Source organism: Harmonia axyridis, chromosome 7 (assembly GCF_914767665.1).
Source record: "Harmonia axyridis chromosome 7, icHarAxyr1.1, whole genome shotgun sequence".
Classification (NCBI taxonomy): Eukaryota; Metazoa; Arthropoda; class Insecta; order Coleoptera; family Coccinellidae; genus Harmonia; species Harmonia axyridis.
The window spans coordinates 15345701-15369655 of record NC_059507.1 but is presented as its reverse complement, the minus strand read 5'-3'; the positions used below and the strand labels follow the sequence as shown (position 1 = coordinate 15369655).

At 34.6% G+C, this 23955-nt stretch overlaps 1 protein-coding gene across 1 annotated transcript; it reads right to left on the bottom strand.

Moving 5' to 3' along the window:
- Window positions 1-21388: 21388 nt before the first annotated feature.
- LOC123685024 (helix-loop-helix protein delilah-like) lies at window positions 21389-22844 on the bottom strand. The gene has a single exon (XM_045624579.1). The coding sequence runs from the start codon at window positions 22671-22673 to the stop codon at window positions 21993-21995; it is 681 nt and encodes a 226-aa protein (XP_045480535.1). The 5' UTR covers window positions 22674-22844; the 3' UTR covers window positions 21389-21992.
- Between the last annotated feature and the right edge of the window lie 1111 nt (window positions 22845-23955).

Here is a 23955-nt window from a genome sequence, read left to right as displayed (position 1 = left end):
GAACTTTATTTTGATATCATTACGATATAAGTTTGAAGGCTTGGTATTCAAATTTAAAATCATTGTATTCGCGTCTCTTGACTATTTTATTAACAGCAGTTTTTGATAAATTGCATTCACTACAGATCCGACCCAAAGAAATTTGGATAAGGGTCAAAATCACCTGAAAATCAACTTTGAATGACATTGTATGATATATCGTTGAATTCGGCGTTAAAAGTTATTTCGAAAAGTGTCATAAAATATACAGGTCCGTTTTGAAAAAATGAGGTTGAGGGTGGCCCAGAGAGCACGAAACGTTGGATACGAAATCTGATTACGTCAAATTGAGAACAATTTACTGTCGAATAAAAAATTCCTGTAACATTTTTTGATAATATTTGAGATAAAGTGGGAAAAAAAGAAAAATCAAAATGACAGAATTTACTTTTTTTATGATATCTCAATAACCGGCCCTGATAATCTCGATTTGTTTGAACTGCTTGATAATGCTTCTATGCATGCAACTTTTTCTCCATTTGACCGACCTTCTAACTCTTATGGTTTAAAAGTTACCAATACAATCCCATTGAAAAAGTGGCCACCTTGTATATCCTTACATTCCAAGTGAAAACGTCTAAAACAATTTTTGTCCTTGGTAAGATATCAAATAATTATATTAGATGATGGGAAAGAAATTCTCTGATGGTAAGATAAAGATAATTCCAATATTATATTATGCAACATTGCAGTTTTTACATTAAACTTGTTACTCTGCTTTGCACTCGAAATATTCATATCTCTGGCGATCTCATTCTCAGTCATTCAAGATATTGTCCTACGTTATCGCAACGTATTTCTGGGGCAGGTATCTGTGAGAAAAGATAATGTTGTTTTTCAAATTTAATTGTGGCTGCAGTAAGTAGTTTCATCGGCCGAGCTTCTCAAGTGTCCCGTAAGATCTTGTTAGAATTTCTGCTAGAACAAGTTTGAATTAAGCCAGTGGTGAATACAGTCATTAGATTTTTTAGCTAATAATGTTGTTCACACAATATCCAACTATGTATTGCAAAATTAGGAATCTCAACACCGTTGAATTTTCTAGTTTACATCTGAACAAGAAAGGAGATAGCTTAGCCTCTACTGCAAATTGTTCCGAATATGGCACAAGTAAACGAATAACTTACAATAGACAGAGGTGAAAAATGAAAGGCGTTTCTTTGCAGGAATCGAAATAACCTGATGTATATATTTTTAGTTTCACTCAAATCCTATTTTTCAAGGTTTTTTTGACCACCAAAACGATGTGAATAATACGCCGTAACAGGTGTAAACCTAATTCACAAAATGGGGATCAGATGACGGCAAATCTTTCTGAACGCTGAGGATCGAGTGTGCCAAATATGGAACATAATGCGTTTACGGTTCCGAACCAATTCATCTGTTTGAAAATATGTTGAAAAGGATATGTTTCAAATTTGGGACAGCACGCGGATTCGGTTGATATAGTGAAAAGCTCTAAATTTCAAACCGGCAAACGAGTCATGTATTACTTTGGAAGAATCAAATCATTTTTTTTTCTAGAAAGCTAAATGCTTCTTTGAGAGATCAAATTTAATGAAGAACTATGTAAATAGAAATTTGGGATGCAATAAGATGGTAGCCTGAAAGTGGAATAAATTAGAAAACGCTCAAAACCTTTGAAATATTGAAATCAATTCGTAAAAAAGTGGAAATTTGGCAAGAAATGGTTTGTTTTTTCTAGATAAAATCTGCTCAGATTAAGAAAAATAGACAACGTGACGAAATGAAAAAGTCACCTAGGGCTTTGTACAGGAAACGAGGGCTCACAAATAAACAAAATTACAATACTAATGTCAGTGGCGATATCTCCACAAGGTAGCAATTAGAATTGATTATCGCATTATCAATACCACGTTATTATGTCGTCCATGATTATTCATAAACTACATTTGTTATTATCTAATAATTATGCATAAGACGATATAGGCAGATCCTTAGAGAGTGCTGTAGTGTTCTAGATTTAGCATTATTGTTAAAATACAAGTTGGTGATTTTATGGATAAACCTCCTCTGATACTCCCACTAGTATGTGCCTTATTTTTATCCTGCTTGTACGATGAGAATGGCACTTGGGTAGATCATCACTTCATATGTTGATGAAGGTTAATCAAGTTTTAAGGTTTTGTAATCAATTTATAGGGCATGATTTAATGGGCACCCAAATGTCTTGCTACGCCACTGCAAAATAATCGACAGTAACAACAGATTTTCACATTTCAATATCTTCAATGGACTAGTTTAGTGATGTTGATAATACTATATTTGACTCGATAGAATTAAAATATAGAGCAAAACTGATAAATCAGTGAAACAATTTTGAAAATCCATCAATAAATGACTGAGAAATAGATTATTTAAATTTACGTATTTTAGCGCGGAACGTCTTTGGTCTGTGACGTCACGGCTCTTGCCTGTGATCGCTACACCATAAAGGCTCTCGCGCCGTTTGTAGTTGTACAGTGTAGTTTTAACTGGAGTTTTGTTTTTATGTCACCATAATGGAAGAAGGCTTCATGAAAGGACAAAGTGACAATTTGCCTAAAATAGATATATTCGCAGTGATGGAGTTCTTTCTTCAAATCCATCTTATGTCAGTGCAGAAATAAAAGGAGTTAAACTTTTCAAGTAAGTATCTACTTTTGAGTTTGCTTCATCATGGTTCAACTTATAACGATGATTTATTTAAAAAACGTTTCATAAACAGTTTGTAGTTGAGTACTGGTTGTTGAAGTCTATCAATGGCAAAACATATTTATGTGAGGATAAAAAGTAAAAAGAGAAAAAAGTAATTTATATGTATGTATACCTATATAGTAAGTTATTTCAGCCATCGTGTAACGAACAAAACACGACACGAACGGCACAAGTGATTGTACACCAATGAATTCGTAAGCACTCTGCCAATACCAGTCGTCTAGTGTGTGACGTCACGACACTTACACGTACTATGAAATTATTCTTCCAAGCGCAACTTCACAACTTCAAAATCCCATAACTTTTTCATTTCTAGAGATATTTCAATGATTCTTCCACATTTTTGTTTCATTTTACTTAAATATTCAGAATTAATCCTTAACAAAAAAACGAAAAATAGTCCTTTCCAAAAAGAATATCCGTCATTTCCTCAATTTTAACCAGTAGAGTCTATAACATGAGAACAACTTCCCATAAATCATTAAAATCTTTAAACGCACAGCGGAAGAACAGGTTGCGGAGTTGTTACAAAACTGCCACAATTCCAATGAATCAAACGTGCTCGAAGAAAAAAAAAGACCAAGGTAAGGCAAAAATCGCCCGAGCTGCCGGAGCCGCAATCAGGGTGACCCAAATATCGAGATTCGGTTAACGAATCGGCATAGTTGGAATACGTACAGACTCATTTTATTGACAGCCTGACATTTATTGACATAATTCGACGAGATGAAATTTGTTACTTTTTCTCCTGCCGCTCTCTTGTGGGTTCTCGAGCCGACGGCATTAGCAGATATTATCGGCAATTTACCACATTCAGCAGGATTGTCGCTGGACCATCGATTAATTCGACTTACCGCTATCAGAGTCAAACAATGAGTCCTGCTGAAACCGGACGAGACTCGCTCACACCGTTCTCGAATCGAGAGAACATGCATTGGTATTACGTCAGTTTGAATCCAGTTCAGGGTGCGCAAAATTCGTTGTCTATAGTCCATTCATTCTTCTTCTTCTTCATGTGCCGTCTCTCGATCGAAATGACAATTTTTGGCATACTATGCGACCGGTCTTAGATGTAAAACAGTATTCGTTCCAGGTGCTTCTATTTTTGAGGGGAGGCAATTCGGCCCATTTTGCTGGCCGCCTTTTCATATGTCATCATAGATTTATCAATAGTTTTTTATGCAACAAGTGCAAAAAGTGAATGTTTATTGCACTCGACGTGAAATTGTCCAACGAGGCCGTTAGGCCGAGTTGTACAACACGTCGAGTGCAATAAACAATTTTTGCACGAGTTGCATACAACATTTTTTCTACATTCATGCAAAAAGCAAAAAATGATTTATTGAGGTGCGGCACTAGGTGTAGAAAAATGAAAAGCGCAACTTGAATACTTTATTATTAATATCGATTTGCATTGAAACAGAAACTAATACGTTACGAACAATTTAACTCAAACTTTATTTTTACCCTCAATGTTGAACGTGAATGAACAATTAGCATTTAGCATTTTATTTGTACATGATACAGTAAATATAAAAATTCATGAACAAATTATTACCATAAAAAAATACATGGCTTGTCAAATGAATGTGAAAATATCATAAAATACAATAATAAATAGACATACACATATTCAAAATTAAATAACACAAAATTTGGGTACGATGTCACAGTTAACTTAAAAATTGGCTCAACTTGTATATAGTCTTTTCTAAAAGTAACTCCTTCACTCTCCTATTAAATACCGATGCACCAAGCTGTTTGAAATGATTTGGAAGCCTATTATATAGTTTGAGGCATGTATGATTGGGACCTTGTTGGATTTTCTTTATCCTGGCATAAGGAATAGAGAAGTTGTCCTTTTCACGAGTGTTATATCGATGATAGTCAGAATTTCTGATAAATTTTTCCTGTTTGTTGTGAACAAAGTTAACACAGGTAAGTATAAACATTGATGTTGTCGTCAGTATTCTTTCCCTCTTAAAAACATCCCTACAGCTTTCAGTGCTCTTCATCCCGAATATGGCTCGAACAGCTTTCTTTTGCTGAATGAGAACTCTCTCAGCTTCTGAACTATGACCCCATATGATTATGCCATATACAGCTAGTCCATGGAAGGATGAATAATAGACCATTCTAGCAACCTCCGAGTGAGAAATTTGTCTTATTCTTCTGATCATAAATATTGATGTTGATAATTTATTACAGAGATTAGTTATATGGTTTCTCCAGCTCAAGTCCGACTGAAACTCCAAACCCAGATACTTAAAGATGAGGTGTTACTAAGTTTATTGCTAAACATGATCTTCTGTGTTTTTGACGGATTCATTTGCAGGCCATTAGAAGAAAACCAGTTCAGCGGTTTGGTTGGTGACAGCACGTTGAAGTAGAATGACAGATGAGTGCAATAAAAACTTTATTGCACTAGTGCAATAAAGAACTTCTTTTTCCACTAAATATAGTTCAATAAAGTTTTGCTTTTTGCATGAATGTAGAAAAAACAACATAAAGGTTGCTCTGCTTCGCTGCGTCTGTCAACATTCCCTGCAATAAAAATATCCAAGCGACTTGTATAATTGACAACACATAGTAGCCCAAACAAATATAAACAAAATTCTCTATTATCCTCATTGAAAGAGAGATAAAATCATTATGTATTTTAAAAATATGAAAAACAACATACCTTCACTTTCGAATTATCTGAATCCGTTTACACATACATGAAAATTTCCTATGATTTTGCATTTAAAACTAGTGACTTTGTGAGTGTCAACTGTTTTCAGCGGAGCACATGTTTGTAATCCCAATTAGTTTTCGAAGCAATACTGAAACTTTGCATGCCTACCGGCTAACGCCCTTTGTATTTTGTGGTGTGATAGCTAATCATTCTTCGATCGTATGCAGTGTCATTTGAATGTGAAAATCAGATAAAGTACTTACTACTTACCCATTATCTATAGGCGTCGGAGAATTTTTTTGTGCTGTTGTGTACTTGTTTCATTGAGATCTCTTCGACACAATACATAGATGTTGGATTTTTTATGTTTACGATATCTATGCTATGTGTATTTCTATATTCTTGACTTATGTATATGTATTTGTTCTGTTTTATTTCAATCAAAAACCTTAGAAACACTTGGTGTAATATACAGGGTGATTCACCGCGATGGTCTATTAGAGGTTCACGGAGAACTAATCATAAATTTTTTGCTGAAAATTTGCATGTTTTGGTTTGGGACAATATCTTTCACTCTAAAATATTTTCAGTCCTCTACTTCAAGCTATACTGGAAACAAATTACTACTTTCTTATTTGAAATGGTAAACACAATATATTATTGCCTTATTAGATAGCTTATTTGATGATAATTTCAGCAATATGCCAGAAATTTGATAAAAACTCAACGGTTCATGAGATAATGGGATTCTTATGAAAATGGCGGTGTCGAGGACTCACATTTTTTGAATATTTATGCAGAAAAACTCGATACTGCCAATATTATAAGAGCGTTTGGACTAAAAATGCAAATATCCAGCACAAAATTATGATTAGTTCTCAATAAACGTCTAATAGGCCATCACCCTGTATAAAACGGTGTATTATTTATCACTAGTTATAGAGCATCCTCTAAAGTGATTTATAATCATTAGATATAATTCAAAGAATTGTCAGCTGAGTTTTCATCACCACAACTAGTAAATCAAATATCAAGTGTAGCAAAAAAATATAAATCCATTCAGAAACACAAAATTCAGTATCGAAAAGCACATTGAGTGTTCAATAAAGATTCCATAATGTTAAAAAGCCTGTTTTCCAAGTGCATCTAGCTGAAGCCTTGCACTCAGTTTTCACGCAGCATCTCTGTCCTAAGTAGCATCCCAGTAATCGCCTTCTAGTAAATATCCAATTAGGTAAAAACATCACCAAGGGCACTGAATCGGTTTCAACTGTCACCACCACACCTCAGTATTCTTGGCCTACTTGATTTATAATATGCATTATATTATTACGCGGGTATTTCCCTGCCATCTCTTCTAGGCAATTTTATATTCAAATGCCGCCATTTGTGAATTTCTATCCTTTGCCCTGATTTATGTGACGTCTCTTCTCAACGAGGCTCTGTGTTCATATATCAGAAAATTGCCGCTAATTTGCTTTGGTGAATCAATTTCAACAATTTCCAACAGTATGCGATATATAAATTTGTCCAGGCGCCTCTTGTAATTGGATGTGATAACTCATCGGCATTTCATTAGATAGTTATCTATGCACAATAATATTGAATCCTGAGAATGGAGGAGAAAACACTTCGCTGTTGAGGAATGATTTCAACTTCCAATCTTCTCTTGACAAGACTTTTTCCACAAAGCTTATAATAATTCAGAGTTAATGATCAACCAAGAGAAAATTTAAAATAACTAAAACTGTACAAATTGAGTAAACGATTAATGAATTGAATAACTAAATGAACATAAAGACAGAGGTACGTTTCGGAATTTTTGTATTTAATAATACAATTTTTCCTCATCAGTGCCTTAAAGTTCAACAAAATTACTGAATTTACCAACTCACCACTTGTATATCTAATTCACAAAAATTGCAATTAAGAAACTTCAAACTAACTCAACGTAACTGTTTCTCTGGTAAGGATTCACAAAGCAAGCAATTACTTCAGGTAGTCAAAGATTTCTTTCTTGTTATTAAATAAACAAATCGACATTTACAATTGAAAAAATTTTTGAATGTATCGATTGATTAATCAATAAATGATTACATCAATTTTAAAAGGTTTAATGAGTCTACTTGATGGAGGATATTCAATATAATATAAAAAATTGACAACTTTATGTCTATTCCTTCACAATAATATATCTTCATGATATATTTGGTTAAGAGTTTGAACTAACTCTGGCAACATGAGGTCATTGAGGTCGGGCTGAAATATTGGATTCTCGAGCCGGTCTTGGCAAAGAAGAACATATGGCTCCACATTTCTTTAATGTAACGCAGCACTGTCGTGTTACCTCAAATAAAGACTAAAGGTGACCTACTTGCATGTAAAGGGTGTTTTTTTTAGAGCTATAGAACTTTAAATTACAATAAAACAACGATGAATTATTCGATTGACATGAATTTTATTTATCCGCAAGATAATCTTGTGGCATTACATTTTGAATATGATTTCTGGCATATGACGGCCATGGCTGGTTTGGATGTAATCCAATGTGGAAGTCCAATTTTCGATGACTTTTTCCAACATTTCTGGCCGTATATCGGCAATAACACGGCGAATGTTGTCTTCCAAATGTTCAAGGGTTTGTGGCTTATCCGCATAGACCTATGACTTTACATAGCCCCACAGAAAGTAGTCTAGCGGTGTTAAATCACAAGATCTTGGAGGCCAATTCACAGGTCCAAAACGTGTCTTTCAATAACCAAACGTGGCACGAGCTGTGTGACATGTTGCGCCGTCTTGTTAGAACCACAGTTCCTGGACATCATGGTTGTTCAATTCAGGAATGAAAAAGTTAGTGATCATGGCTCTATACCGATCACCATTCTGGCCATCATCGTTTATGAAGAAGTACGGACCAATGATTCCACCAGCCCATAAAGCGCACCAAACAGTCAGTTTTTCTGGATGTAACGGTGTTTCGACATACACTTGAGGATTAGCTTCACTCCAAATGCGGCAGTTTTGTTTGTTGACGTAGCCATTCAACCAGAAGTGCGCTTCATCGCTAAACAAAATAAAATGGACGTAGTGCGCGATACGTATTCCGCACAGAACCATTATTTTCGAAATAAAATTGCACTATTTGCAAGCGTTGTTCAAGCGTGAGTCTATTTATGATGAATTGCCAAACCAAACTGGGAATAAATCACTTGACAGCTGTCAAATCCTTGTTCTCCTAACCACTCATCAGCCAAAGATCGAGTTGTCGCAAATCGGTCTCTAATGGCCATAAGTCTTAAACGTCGATATTGAACTTCATTTGTGCCCCTTCGACGTGCCTTCTCTTCTTTGATTTTGGGCATTATCAAATCACGCTTGACAACATCTCATACCAGTAGTTGGATTTCTATTCGTAGGGTTAGCGATTTCTCGAAATGGCAACCTCACCTAATGTAGAACAATAATTCGACCTCTTTCAAATTCACTTATCTGGCGATAAATTCCGCGTACACGTGCTCAAGGTATTTTAACAACAACTAAACATAAACATTGGATCTCCTTGAACAGCTGGTTTGTTGTAAAATTTAAAAACTGGCGAAAAACGACTACAATACTAACTGACAAAGAAACTGCAACACCTAGAAGGAGCTGTTTAAATTTTGATTTTTTTTTTGGTGAAACATAGATAGTATAACAAGAAATGATTGAATTTTGAGAAAAAAAATCATGATTTTTTTCAATTTCAGATCAACAGGGATTCATAATATCGGTGAATAGATGTATAAGTTAAAGGATGAAATTTCATTATATCGATGAAAAAGTTCATTTTATCAATGGAATCAAGTTGATGATTACTATTCTTCAAAACAAATTTTTTCAGTTCATGTAGGGTAGGGAACGAGCGCTCAAAACAATTTTGTACTACATTTTATATAGAAGAAGACATTAATTGAAAAGATAAAGTAGGACAACCAGAAGGGATATTCCATAACTACATACTGCGATGAAAAATTTCCATTCTCAAATAAAAATTACATACCTTCTGCTTCCTGTGTGGTTAGCAATGAGGAAACGTCCTTCAAAGGCGTTCGTCATGGAAATGTATCCTCAGGAGACATCCATTCCTGAAGAATCTCAACATTCAGACGTATATCTACATCATTTGAATCGTTGTTATGCTTGGTATAGGTGTAGCGTTATCTTAGAAGACCCAAGAAAGGAATTTGCCCTTAGCGTACATGCCAAGTGATTGAGCTTTTCGGATACAGAAAGAGTATAATTATCTCAGTTTACGGTATATAGGGAATATTACGGGTGGCCTTGCCAGTTTATACAAGAGATTTGAATGACTTCACAAGAAGGATGGGAAGAGAAATATCATAGACTGTTAACAGTCACCTGGGTTCAATATACTTATAATACAATCTATGCATCTTGCCCTAATTTTGTTGCCACCACTGGCTGATCTCGGGGGGTTCTTCTGATTGGAATATCGAAACTAAAAATCTCATTTGAAATATCAGAGAGCTCCTCCAAAAAGAAACAGCAGACGGTGACATTCATGGAACAGATTGATGAATTATAACCTCAGAGTAATGAACACAGATAGAGGGAGCACATGTCATTTTCAGTAAGCAAATTTTGTCCCCAACATGAACTCTCACACTTGACATGAAGCGCGAAGAAATGAAAACATATCAGTGATACGATATTTCACTCAATTCGCGAGTTTCTCCACAAACAAAGCACTTCTTATGTCCCATAGTGAATCAACGTTTCATATCAACTCAAAATATATTGAAATAAATAACTAAATATATCAGAAATTCAGAAAACAAACTTCAAGCTCGCCAAACGACGTGAAACAACGGATGACACTAGGAGAGCAATAGTTGCCAAACCTAGGATTTCAGCAGGTAGATACAGAAAATAATAAATATTGTGTAGACTATGAATTCGTCAATTAGGAGAAATATCGGATTCCAAATATTCAAATTCGCATATTTAATTGATAATCATTCAAATAAATATATAAGGTGTGTGAATAAGTCTTTCCCGTTTTTTTTCAAAATTTGAGCCTTTATTGTGAAAAAATGGTTACAAATGAATTATTGAAAGTATTGGCCATCGCTAGCTACAACTTTTCCCCATCTTTCTGGCAACATATGAATCCCGTTGCGAAAAAATTCGACCGGTTTGGCCTCTATCCAGTCATCCACCCATTTTTTGGCTTCCTCGTAGGAATGGAAGTGCTGGTCAGCCAGGCCATGCGTCATCGATCTGAAGAGATGGTAATCAGACGGAGCAATGTCTGGACTATACGGCGGGTGGGGTAGGACTTCCCATTTGAGCGTTTCTAAGTATGTTTTCACCGGCTGTGCAACATGTGGGCGAGCATTGTCATGTTGCAAAATAACTTTGTCGTGCCTGTCGGAGTATTGTGGCCGTTTTTCTCGCAGTGCGCGGCTCAAACGCATCAATTGTCGTCGATAGACCTCGCCTGTGATCCTTTCATTCGGTTTCCGAAGCTCATAGTAAACCACACCTAGCTGGTCCCACCATATACAGAGCATGAGCTTGGCGCCATGAATATTTGGCTTGGCCGTCGATGATGATGCATGGCCGGGTAGTCCCCATGATTTTCTTCGCTTCTGATTATCGTAACGGATCCACTTTTCATCGCCAGTCACGATACGATGCAGAAAACCCTTTCTTTTATGTCGCTGAAGCAGCTGTTCGCAAGTGAAAAAACGCCGTACGACGTCTCTCAGCTTCAGTTCGTACGGCACCCAATTTCCTTGCTTTTGGATCATGCCCATGGCTTTCAAACGCTTGGAAATGGTTGTTCGGTCAACTCCCAATGCTTCAGCAAGTTCTTCTTGCGTTTGACACGAATCTTCATCAAGCAAAGTCGCCAATTCTTGATCTTCAAAGATTTGCGGCCGCCCGGAACGCTCCTTGTCTTCCACGTCGAAATCGCCACTTTTGAAGCGTCGAAACCATCCGCGAACACTTGAATCATCGACACAACCTTCTCCATAAGCTTCCTGAAGCAACCGATGCGCCTCGGCAGCAGATTTCTTCAAATTGAACCAATAAAGTGAAACTTCCCGCAAATGACGTCGACTCGGCTCAAATTTCGACATTTTCACGATTTCAAAAATTTATGATGCGAAAAAATTTCAACTAATGTGTTAGTGTGGAATTGTTGACAGATGAATAAGCTTTGATTATGACATATGTAACCATTAAATACTCGCACAGTATTGGTGGCGCCATCTCTTACAAAAAACGGGAAAGACTTATTCACACACCTGATATTTCATTCAATATAATATACATTCATAAATCATAATGATATAGTAAAATTGTGGGTTTGAAAATATATCACAAACCGACAACGTAATTTAACCATGTCGGGGACATGTAAAAATTGCGTATACTCCCTCTATCTATGTTTATTACTCTATGATTATAATGAAAAAATATTTTAAATATGTCACTGTCAGCCTTATCTGTAAGAATTGAAGGCTTACTCAATATAATTATGAGAAAATTGAGTCATTTGATGATTTTCGACAACAGTTTTTTCTTCACATGTGGATTTGAATTTTTTTTTTTGAGTACCTAACAGCATATGTTTTTATTATTTTTTTTTGCTTCGTTCTAGTCACGGTCCTTTTCTCTTAGTTTATCTTCTCAATCCTGTTATTAGGTTTTGCATTCTTCAGTAATTTTATTTTCGTTAGATTTACATTAAAACATTTTTCTCCCTCTTCGAGATTTGGTGTTCTGAAAAAAAAAAACTTGACTAGCTGTGTAATGCTCTTGAAGGAAGTTTTATTATTAATTTGTAATATAAGAAATAAACTGGTAACAATGACGTTGAATGAGTTAACTTGAGTAAAAATAAAATTGAATAGAAAAAAAGGTTACTGAATAGACTTGATAACTACAATTGCGCCAATACAGGATGCTGAAATAGTAATTTTTCGGCAACCGTCCGGGAAGTGCTCACTTCCCGGACGCTTTTTCTCTGAGAAAGTAGCATTTCCCGGCCTAGTCCGGAAAGTACGTACTTCCCGGACTAGGCCGGAAAAGAATCATAGAATCCATAGCAACCGAGATAACAGCTGACAGTTCATATGAAATTAGTTGTCAAAAATTTGCATGTTTTTTGATCGCAATCGCAATAAAATATGGAAAGCAGCAGCGATAGTGTTATTTTACATGGTAGCCGAAAAAATATTGTACGCAACACGCGGGTCGTTATCATTTTTTTTTTTTGGAATCAGTTACTGATGAATCTGCGATCGAATTCCATCTCTACATATCCATTATAATTTTTTTGTATTCATATTATTGAATGATTGTTTTTATATGCGATGAAATAATAAATTTTGATGTTAAATTTGCAGTTTTCTTTATGGTTCGAAAATCTTAATAAGATTTCTCAATGTTAATAAGATTTCTCAACAAGTCTTCCTAAATAGTACGAGTCTGACATACTTAAATCTCTATTCCAGTCCAATGCCTCATGATGCAGCTTCTGTGCAACGTATCAGACCACCGAACAAACATCATAAATTCCCTCTATGATCACCGTTCAAACTTCGGGATACCCAAAGGTATCTCGATTTGATCTTTATGTTCACCGAGGTCGACCTAAAATAAACACAGATCCCAAAAATATAAAGCTACACCCATCAACTTCACGAAGGCAACCTGTTTGACAATGGCAAAAGCGAATGAAATAGACAATTTAGAGGTCGTAAATTTCGATTAGAATTGACATGATTGCGATAGAGTACCATTAGACCGTGAGTATTCTTCGGGCTAAGTGAACCATCCAATTGTTTAGAGCCATATAAAATGTCCATATAATTCCAGTTATAAATGGATAAATATAACAATCTGGACTCCCCAAGTTGCGTTAGATCTGTGGGTTGAAATTCCTTTTGGATGCTTGGAATGTTTTCTTCGATTGGAAGTATACAGGTACTGGTTTGAATTTTAACAATATTGCTGGTGAAAATAGGCAGTTTACAAACTTTGGAATCGACCATTAAAACAACAAGAATGTCAATAATTGAATAGTTATTGTATTTATATCATTATTTTTCTCGACGTATCAAAATAACTCTCTGGTCAGGTCAGATTGAAATATGCAGGTCAGATAAATAAACCTTTTTATAGGAATGCCAAAAAATTCTGCAAATTTACATTCTGAAGAAGCACGAAAAATCCTATTTTTATAAGGTTTTAATTTTCCGTATATATGCACAAAGAAAAGAAAACATTGAAACTAAAGATATAGAAGAAAAATATAAAATATACAAAATGTCAAGATAAAAACATTTTTGAATGAAACGGAACTGCAGCGCTCAATTAAGACGAGGAAAGAGTGTATGGCAAACCATGAGTTTTAAATTCTCTAATACTTATTATGTTAGAGAAATGAGTGCTAATCAGAGCTGTTTTTCAGTCACAGTAGCAAAACTAAAGCACTTTTGGGTCTTCGTGAAACACCTTCTCGGTCGGAAATACCGATACTGGTGGAAAATTTGAGCTGTTGGAACAAGTTAGTGATGAGGAGAATCGAAACCGTGTGCGTCACCCAAGAAAAACTGAGAATATTGCTGCAGTAGCCCTTAGTGTTGACGAAAACTCAGGTTTGACGATTCTTTGTCGATCTTGTGAAAATAGTCATTTTACAAATGACATTAACCGTAATTTGAAAGAAAACCTAGGTCTAAACGTTCATTTTCAACAAGACGACGCTACGTGCCACACAAGCAACATTTGAATGCTAGTCCGATAAGACTTGTGTGGGAGATTCTGAGTTTTTTTAGGCTTCAATATGAAAACAATTAACAAACCTAAAACAATTTTTGTTAGAAATAGGTATACTTGTTATTGGTTTTTATATTGAAACCTAGATTAAAAATGATAATGTTGAATGAAAATATATTTTTCTAGCATCTTTAAAATGAAATTCAAGGTAGTACATCATTAATAATTCAGTTTCTTGCTTCGTCCATCGTTGTAATCTCCAATGAAAAATATGATTTCAACTCGCACATATGAAATTCATGTTTGATATGGTATAATTTTCGAGATATATTTTTTTCAATGAATGGCAATATATGTTTAAATATACTTACTATTTGCCCAAATAGATAGAGATTAGAGATAGAAGACATTAAAACACTCGAACACATTCAAAATGTGATCCAATCTTTTCGACAATTCATCACTCTTGTAACTATTGTTACATCCTCAGAACCTCTTATCGTATCCAAATGAAAATGAAAGCATGTTCATGTCGTTTGATTCCTTCATTTTCCTTATCAGTTAACATAAATTGAAACTCACTTATATGCCACCATGAAGCATCTTATCTTATGTAAATGAGTAATAACCATCAATGACCACTATTTTGAGGAAGTTCTTCTTCAATAACTTATTGAATTTTACAAGAAAACAAGTGGATATCTATATTCATCGAATATCTTATGTTTTCATAGTTGTACTCTTTGAAAAATGTTTATTTTATGGGTAGAAGTTCGGTTTGCTATCTTCTGTTTTATCTTCCATCCCGAGCTTTGAGTATATGAGACATGGAGATCTTTCATGGGAATCTTGAGAATTATTCAGTGGTTTTATGTTCGATGAAAAACTTTTTTGAAAATTCTTCGGTAGGTGAAAGAAGTTAAAAGAAATTCAAAAGATAAATTTCTCTATGAATGTATGTTTGAACTTCCAATTCATTTTGTAGGTAGTTATGTTTTCTGCAGCCAGATTGTATGCAGTCTCAAGCGATAGCAATACCGCAATGCATTTCACCTAATGGTAAATCTTGTTTTCAGATAGAACCAGCTACGTGTATTATGTTAAATATAAATAATCAGGGTTTAGATACTCATTATACAACTGGAGAAATGTTCTGTACAATATTTTCGATTTAATAGCTTTCGATACGAATGTAACGGAGTCATTCATCAAGAAATGTATCTACAACAACGTCTGTATCTTGTAGCGATGAAAAAATTGGCATACGCCTTAAATTTCACTTTCGGCTATTTGATTTAATTGGTCTCGTTTATTATAATATTATCTGTTGATTGGCAGTTTTGTAACGTTGTTTACAACTTGAGGTACATGCTGCTTTTGGAGTTAAAAGTATTCGAGGAAAAATGCTAATTTCCTTCTCTTTTGACAATAACTATATAATAATAATAATAATAATTTCCTTCTCTTTTGACAATAACTATAAAATAAGTGAAAGACGTATTTTGCTAGAAATTTCGTTCATGGAAAATTATGCATTAACAATAATACTATTTATGAACATAATTAATATTGCTTTATTTGACCTGCAGAAAAGGGATAGTTAGCTACTGAATAAGGTTGTAAATAAACTAAAAAATGCATCGTGGGGCACTTTTTTGTACAGGAATAGATACAGGGTGTTTCATCAGAAATTGGACCAACATATACATTTATATTAATAATTTCAAGCTCGATCAGAATCATAGAAAATATGAGCAGGAAAACGAGAAAAATGTTGAATGTATTTTTTTTTTTTGTATCTATATGTGAGATAATATTTCGAATATTCATGCCGAAGTTAAGCAGAATTGTTTCATCAGAATTTCTTACTTAAATGAAATTGTAGTGACTGTCTGCTCACAGATGGCGATTGTGTTTTCGCAACACACTACTTCGGACCCGGCGGATTTAAAGGAGTCGTCGTGTTGCAACGGAGTCACCTCTCCACGATGTGAAAGGGTGTGTCTTGGGCTGGAGAGCCCAACTGATGAGTCCACCAGCGATCTTAGGTCGAAACACTGAAACCCTGAGAGAAGGCGCACCTCGTAACTTTGCTCGTTTCATTCAGAATATTCATTTATGAGAGTTCTAAAATTATTATATATGTTTTATTGTCAGTCTGTGATTGAGTAAATTCCAGGTAAATCTATGAATAGTGGAACCATTCCTTATTAGGTACCTGAACTGACCCTTTTAATCCCCCAACTCTGGGTAAGTAAGAGAAAAAATCTTATTTCCTCCGTCACATATAAAGTTGTGCTTAATGAAGCAATTTGGGAAGGCTCTTGATAAGAATGGCTCATGTTTTGCATATATAGGGATAAAAATGCATCAGTTAATTGAGCACAGAAAAACTCAAAGCGGGGATATTTGACGACCCACAAATAAGACAATCAATAAATTATCCTTCCTTCATAAATTCAATGAATCAAATTGAACGAGAAGCTTGGACATCATTTGTTACAGTTGTAGAAAATTTTCTAGGCAAACATAAAGCTCAAAACTATGTTGAAATGATAACAAGATGCTTAATAGTTTTAAAGTCTCAGGGTGCAATATGAGTATTAAAATACACTATTCACACAGACACTTAGACTGTTTTTCAGAAAATTTAGGAGACATGCGTGAGGAACAAGATGAAAGATTTCACCAAGATATTAAAGTTATGGAGGACCGATACCAAGGAAGATGGGACATGCACATGATGGCAGATTACCGCTGGAGGTTTAAAAAAACATTCAAGACTGTCACGAAAAAGAAGCTTTCGAAGTGTTGAGTGGCTATTTGAGTTTTTCAATGTTTTTATTGTTTGAAGTACGACATAATATTGTATTTTGTATAACTAAAACGAAAATTTTGTATTTCCTCTAGTTTACTACACTCACGGATTTGAGTTGAAATGATTTAACTCATAGGTATTTCCCTTAAATGGTTCATCTTAAAAATTTGAGGTCCTAGTTAAAAATTAATACCTTATTTGAACGTAGGACATCAAATTGATGTAGAATCAGCTCGAAAAACCTCGACACCAAAACAGCTTTTCTCCTGTGATAATATACGTATATTTTGTAAGATGACAGATTTTGAAATCTCCTCCTAATGAAGAAATACTTATGATCTTCACTAAAAAACCTTATTTCAGCCATAAAGTCAAGTTTTAAGGCAAGATATAGCACCTTTTTCTGTCCAATTGAAGTCTTTGGCATCCATTTAAGACGAAATGGATAAGCAGATCTCCCTATGATCATTCATTGCCTGCATTGCTCTGCTGACTTGGGAGTGCCGTAACACCATAAATCTACTGGCCAGAGGAAATAAGGTGACTCTACTATGGGTACCAGTGCACTGTGGGGTTCAAGGAAATGAAAAAGCTGATGAACTTGCAAAAAGTGCATCACACCTGCTGGACCTGAGCCTTTCTGTGGGCTAGGAAAAGATCAATATAAAGCTGTGGTCCAGCTATGGGAGTTGAACAGCAGGACAATCCACTGGACTAACACTCCTAGACTTGTTCAGGCAAAGAAATTCGTGACGATTTCACCTACCTACGCCAAAAAGCTCCTGAAGCTGTCGCGAGCCGAGCTTCGGGTGATGGTGGGACTGCTGACGGGACACTGTCGGTACAAAAATAATTTGTACCGTATGGGAAAGTCAGCAGATGAGATTTGCAGGCTCTGTGGATCGGATGCAGAAACAGCTGAACACTTGGTATGCAAGGGTCCGGAGCTGGCTGGCCTAAGAACCATTCACATGGGTAAGCTGGTCCTGGATACCAGAGAGGTAACGGCCAAGGCACCTAAGGAGGTTGTCAGTTTTATTAACGTCATTGACGACCTCCTTGGGTTTCTATAAATGAGTAGGGTACAGAACAAAAGATCTGCATGGTCGCAGTTCCCGGAAGGCTTACCGAACCAAAACAACCCCAGTTCAAATAATAATTGATAATAATAGCCAAAGGATAGAATGAAAATAAGATAAGAACACAACTTTTATCTACACGTCGTTCGCTCTGATAGGTGATTGCTTTATTTTATACTTTTCTTTCATGGAAAATCTTATTTTCTCAATATTTTTTAATTGATCTTTTTTTATAATCCTATTAGAACAAATTGGATTTTTCAAAAGTGTCATATGGTCTATTATCATTTGTTATTTTTGGCTACCTCCTCACTCAGTGCAGGCTAACTGTAGGTCACACTTTCATCGGACTTGAAAGTTTCTCGGATTTGCGGTATGTGACATTTAACACAATCTCATAACTACGTCTCGGTCTTAAGTCCATCTGAACTTTTCGTATGGCGCAATAAAATCGAAGCGTTAATAATTGGATCGACTTGCGATCAAAAATCAGATGTCATAAATGCTCCTGATCCGAGATGGTCAATGCGATAGATCGATCTCACTCCGATAATTTAGATAAGGGGTATGCGCCATTAACTTTTTCGTTTTTATCGACCATCGAGTGTCGAGGTCGACCGAAACGAATCAAGTGAACAGGTTGTACTAAATGGAGAATTTTGATCCACAAGCAGGTAAGTGCCAATATATATTATATCGATGTAATTAAGATAGCATCGGGTTTTTTTAGTATTACGAAAACAAGGCTAATAAGCTTGTCCTAACTCTTCTCTCGTTTACTACCGACACCATTTTAATAAATGATAGGAAATTATTTATGGTTGCCGGAACATGTAGAGGTGTTACACTCCTTTCAACTAAACCTTTGAGTCGATATTCAAGAGTGACTTAAGATTGGACAGTATCTCGAAAAAATACTGCAATATTATGCAATGGTTTATTATTTACTTGTAGTACTGAATATTTCAACTTGCTAATTTGCTATTTACTTCTGAATTTTCAAGAGCCAGAAATAATCTCAAATGATAATTTGTAAAGTTCGAAAGTTGTATAAAAATCAAAATTATGCAAACTATTGACTATCTGATATATCCTTTTGAAAGAGAAATAATAGATCAAAAACTGTACAATAGAGTAAGCGGCTAATAATCGAATAACTTAAAATAACATAAAGACAAAAGTTTTTTTCGGAATTTAACATATTTTAAATATAATTTCTCCTCGAAATTGTATATTCATTTCACTAACCGTAGGCTGACTGAAAGTGACGTTACTCTCTTTACAGAAGTACCTATCTCCACAGGTAACGCTATAGAACCTTTTTCTTACTCTTCTGTGAAACGGATATGCAAATCATCATTTTCAATTGAAATAATAATGATCTGTAAATAGTTTTGGATCATGATGTCATTGAGTAAACGGCTAAAAATCGGATATCTGAAATTAACATAGAGACACGTACTTTTTGGAAATTACTTACAATATAATAAACAATTTTTTCTCAGAATTTCATATTCATTCCACTATCAGTGGGTTAACTGAAATAGAAGTTACCCTGGTAATATTAATAGAAGGTGAAGTTATAAACCTTCTTTCTTACTCTTTTGTGAAACGGATATGCAAATCATTACAATAGAAATAAAAATTTTCGATAATTCAATTTATCTTATGGTTGATGGTGACTCTTAATCAATATATCACTTTGAATTATAAAGTTCAAAAAAGTCTATTTGATGAAAGCAAACTAATATAAATATCAAAATGATAAAATCATTGTGTCGAAACCTTAACTATTATTTTTTTGATATATAGTTTTTGTTTAGAAATACAATTTCAACATGTCAAATATTTAAACCAACCGAAAGGGAAACGCTTACTCAGTTCAACAATTTTGGATAATTTATTTTTTTCGGTTGGTTTTGATAGGTACATATTTGTTATGTTGAAATTGGTATTTCAAGTTTTGGTAAAATGATGTAACAATTTTGATATTTATATCAAATGCTGAGGTTCGGCTCACTGATGAAATTGAATCAAAAATGTCCTGTAGTGTATATATGAAATAACAATTTCAAGCTGTCTGCTTACATAATCAAAATCATAAAAAATAAAAAAAAAAATATTGGAAAAGGAATATTTTCATTTGGAATATTGGAAAAGAAATATCCAATATTATCGGGACAAAATATCGAGATTTTGTTTGTTTATTTATAATAACAATTTCAATAACTTCTTGCTTAATTTTGTATTTGAACCTTTATCAGAATCATAGCAAATTCATGATAATTGCCAAGAAAAATCAATATTTCAGTGACAATAGACCTGATCGAGTTGAGATTTGGCTTGTGTATAGAATAACACTCTTGAGATTTCTGCATAATTTTGTGTTGATATCAACAAATTACAGAAAATTCTATCAGATCATAAAAAAAAGAACGAGTGCTCAAAGCTTCTGCCTTCCGTGTGATACTTGACTCATTTTTTCAAATTAGTCGAAATATTATATCTCTATTGGTTTTCTCATTTATTCGTTGCGTTAGATATATCTTCATTGTATCCATTATCACAACCAAATAATTTATGTGGTTAATTTCAATACAATTTCTCAGATCCACTAGGACCCACTAAGCAAGTTCTTTACTTTGGCATTTTGTGTCATAATTTTTGTCTCCATCTCCAAATCATTGTTTGTTCAGAGATGTATATTTCTTTTGATGGATCTTCAAAGGAAAAGATTAAAAATTTTATGCATGTATGTAAATTGTTGCAATACCTCAAAAACAATTTTTCGAATGAATTTAAAATTGAATCGAGTAATTAATACAGAATTATTATGAATTTTCAAATCAAATATCTAAGCATTATTTTATTTATTCCTAATACCAACAAAATTCGACTTGTTTAAGAATTCAAATAATTGGGATTTTTTGGTACATAACAATATTATTTATATAATTTTAATTATAGGTATTCAATATCAAGTTTCACGATTTGGGATTCTTTGAAATCTCCAAATGATTTTTGCTTACAAGGAATAACATTTACTATAGAATTAAAAAGAACAGATTGATAATTTTTTTTGTGGACACATGAACGAGCAAATGTATTTATTCATTCAAACCAAGACGGGATTTTATTGAATTGAGCCAAAGAAATTAGAAGGAAAATAAATTTTCAGGTGAAACGAAATCTGATGAGAATTTAGCAGTCTGATTATTCCAAAGTTCAGGCAATAGGCATACAGAAATTAAAATTTCCAGTGAATAACATTTTCATATGATTTAATTCATAACAAGATGACAAACATAACAAGGATAATATACATATGGCTTAAATGTTCAATATATACAGAGATATTTACAAGAAATGTATAAATAAATATAAAAGTTCATCAATTTCTAGTTTTACTCTCAAATCAATAGTTTAATATGAATAATTGAATTCAACAATCATTATTTAAGAATAGAAAAATAGTCAGTGACTCAGTATTTTATGTGGTGTCTTATCACTTATCTGAAATGAAATCAACTGGAATTTATACTAGCGGTTCATTTTCTTTCAAATCCATATTGAGTAGTTATTCTAAATACTGATTCTGCATTTCAGCATCTTTGCAAATTTCTGATTTCTATATTGTGAAATTAGGTGCGGCTTCTTTTTAATTTCTAATTTTTACACGGAATGTATACACTAAAATACTGGAACATATCATTTTTACATACATAATGAATGATTGATTTCAAAATTGCTAATAAAATCAGTATAAATATATTAATTTGTAGGTATTTCTCAATTGCACAAGTGTAGGATTATAATGCCACGGAACATCATACAGTGTGATACTTATCTTGTTCCCAAAAAAACATTATCACGTAAAAAAAAAATCCTGCAACTCAGGCGAAGGTAGTGAATGTTCTACAAACTCCGACTGAAGCAACGAAGGGAACGAACTGCTCAATTCGAAAGGACACAAAGCCGAATCCTGAAAATCAGGGGAAGCCATCAACGAATGTTCCGAAACCGATAAAGATTCACCATCGGACTCCAACAAAAAATCCAGATCGTTGTAACTATCGAAATCGAAAAAAAAGTTCTCCTCTTTTTCACTGGTCTCCAAAGCGGCACTCAAAGCGTTAATATACCGCATAGCCAGCCGCAACGTCGTTATTTTCGTGAGTTTTTCGTTGGCACCACTGATTTCCTGCACCTGCCCATGAGGTATGATGGACCTTAAGGTCTCGAACGCTTGATTTATCTCCCTCATCCTGTTTCTCTCCCTGGCATTCGCGGTTTTTCTTCTGTACTTGCTGAGTGGAGCTGATTTTTGTTTAGAAGATTTCTTCGACTTCTTACCCACTTCTACGTTTTCCTCTGAGCCTTGGCACCTTCGGGACACCCTTGGCCTTAGGGAGTACTTGTCCCCCTTGATTGGGACTTGCTCCTGGAAGACCTCATCACTGTTGTTGTTAGGGTCAGTGTAGCTTTCCTTTGAGAAGTCGATGGTCAAACGCTGCGATATATCACTGTACTTCTGAAGCAAAGAATCCATGTCGGAATCTCAAACATCTGAAAATTCCACGGTAAATCTCATGTTGTGGTCTTTTCACGGACGCGAGTAGATCGAAGACGTCTGTGTAACTACCGCGAAGAGTGCTCGATGATTACTATATCTGTAGAATTGGGAGGCTGCTTAACGAATAGTGGTGTCTGGTTGTGGTGGGACCCCACCTGTTCTTGTGGATCGTACAATGTGCGTTCCATTTGTGTCAATGTGGGGAGGCTGTGTTGGGAGGTGGGAGAGAATTACTGTGGTAATTATGTAATGATTCAATTTCAAACAGTTTCATTATGGGTTGAGTGTGTTCTCTTCTCATCACTATGGAATTAAAACGAATTATATGTGTGGAAATTATGATTTCGCTTCTATCTAGATGTTATTTTATGAAATTGTGGTTGGCTGTGGTTAAAGTGAAGATTAAGTAGTTCAATATTATTACAGATCAAGGGTGCCGAAGAGAAATTACCAAATATTTTGAAGTGACATTCGTAATTACGATATTTGTTGAATAAAAATTAAGAAAACCACGTGAAGTAAGGAGTTTTCGGTGGTCTTTCATTCAAGCGCTAATTGATCCCTTGGAGATCACACAAATGTGCATAAGGTATATCCAAGGGTGCAATTGGCGCATGAATGAAATAGTTCCAAAAGCCCCAGAATTTCCGTTGATGCTTTCCTTGTTTATTTTTTGATAATCTGCTGGATTTTCGATGATTCAAACAAACCACACAAAATTTTGCATGAAGCTTGAAATTGTTATTTCTGAGAATTGTTATTCTGAATATGAACGCATAATATCATTTCGATCGGAAATTTTGTCACAGAATTGCTAGATATTCCTCTTCCCTAATTCTATGGCAAATCCGTTATCTGCCATACCTTGTAGAACAAAATCGTCCAGGAATATCTGAGTTTCATACAATCATGGTTATATTTTATTATTATATGTTGGTACTGGGAATTCTTCTGCCATGGATACAAAAAACAGTTCTGCCAATCAACATTTTTCAATGTCAACATCACTAAACGATATTAAGGGAAATATTACATTAATTTCAATGAAAATTGAGGTGAATTAGAGAAAATAATATATGATACTCGTACAGAAGGCTGATTCTAACACTCATTCTTTCAAAAATTCGCCATTTGGGGGCTGTTTTTGAATTCTGAACTCGTAGAAGAATCAATGTCTTCTAAACTTATACAAGGCGAGTCTTTGACTTGTACAAATATTTCAACAGTAGATCTTTGAGAAACACTATTTTCATTTATC

Excerpts from the sequence above, each read along its gene's own strand:
- LOC123685024 (XM_045624579.1), bottom strand. The coding sequence starts at position 22,673 with ATGGATTCTTTGCTTCAGAAGTACAGTGATATATCGCAGCGTTTGACC.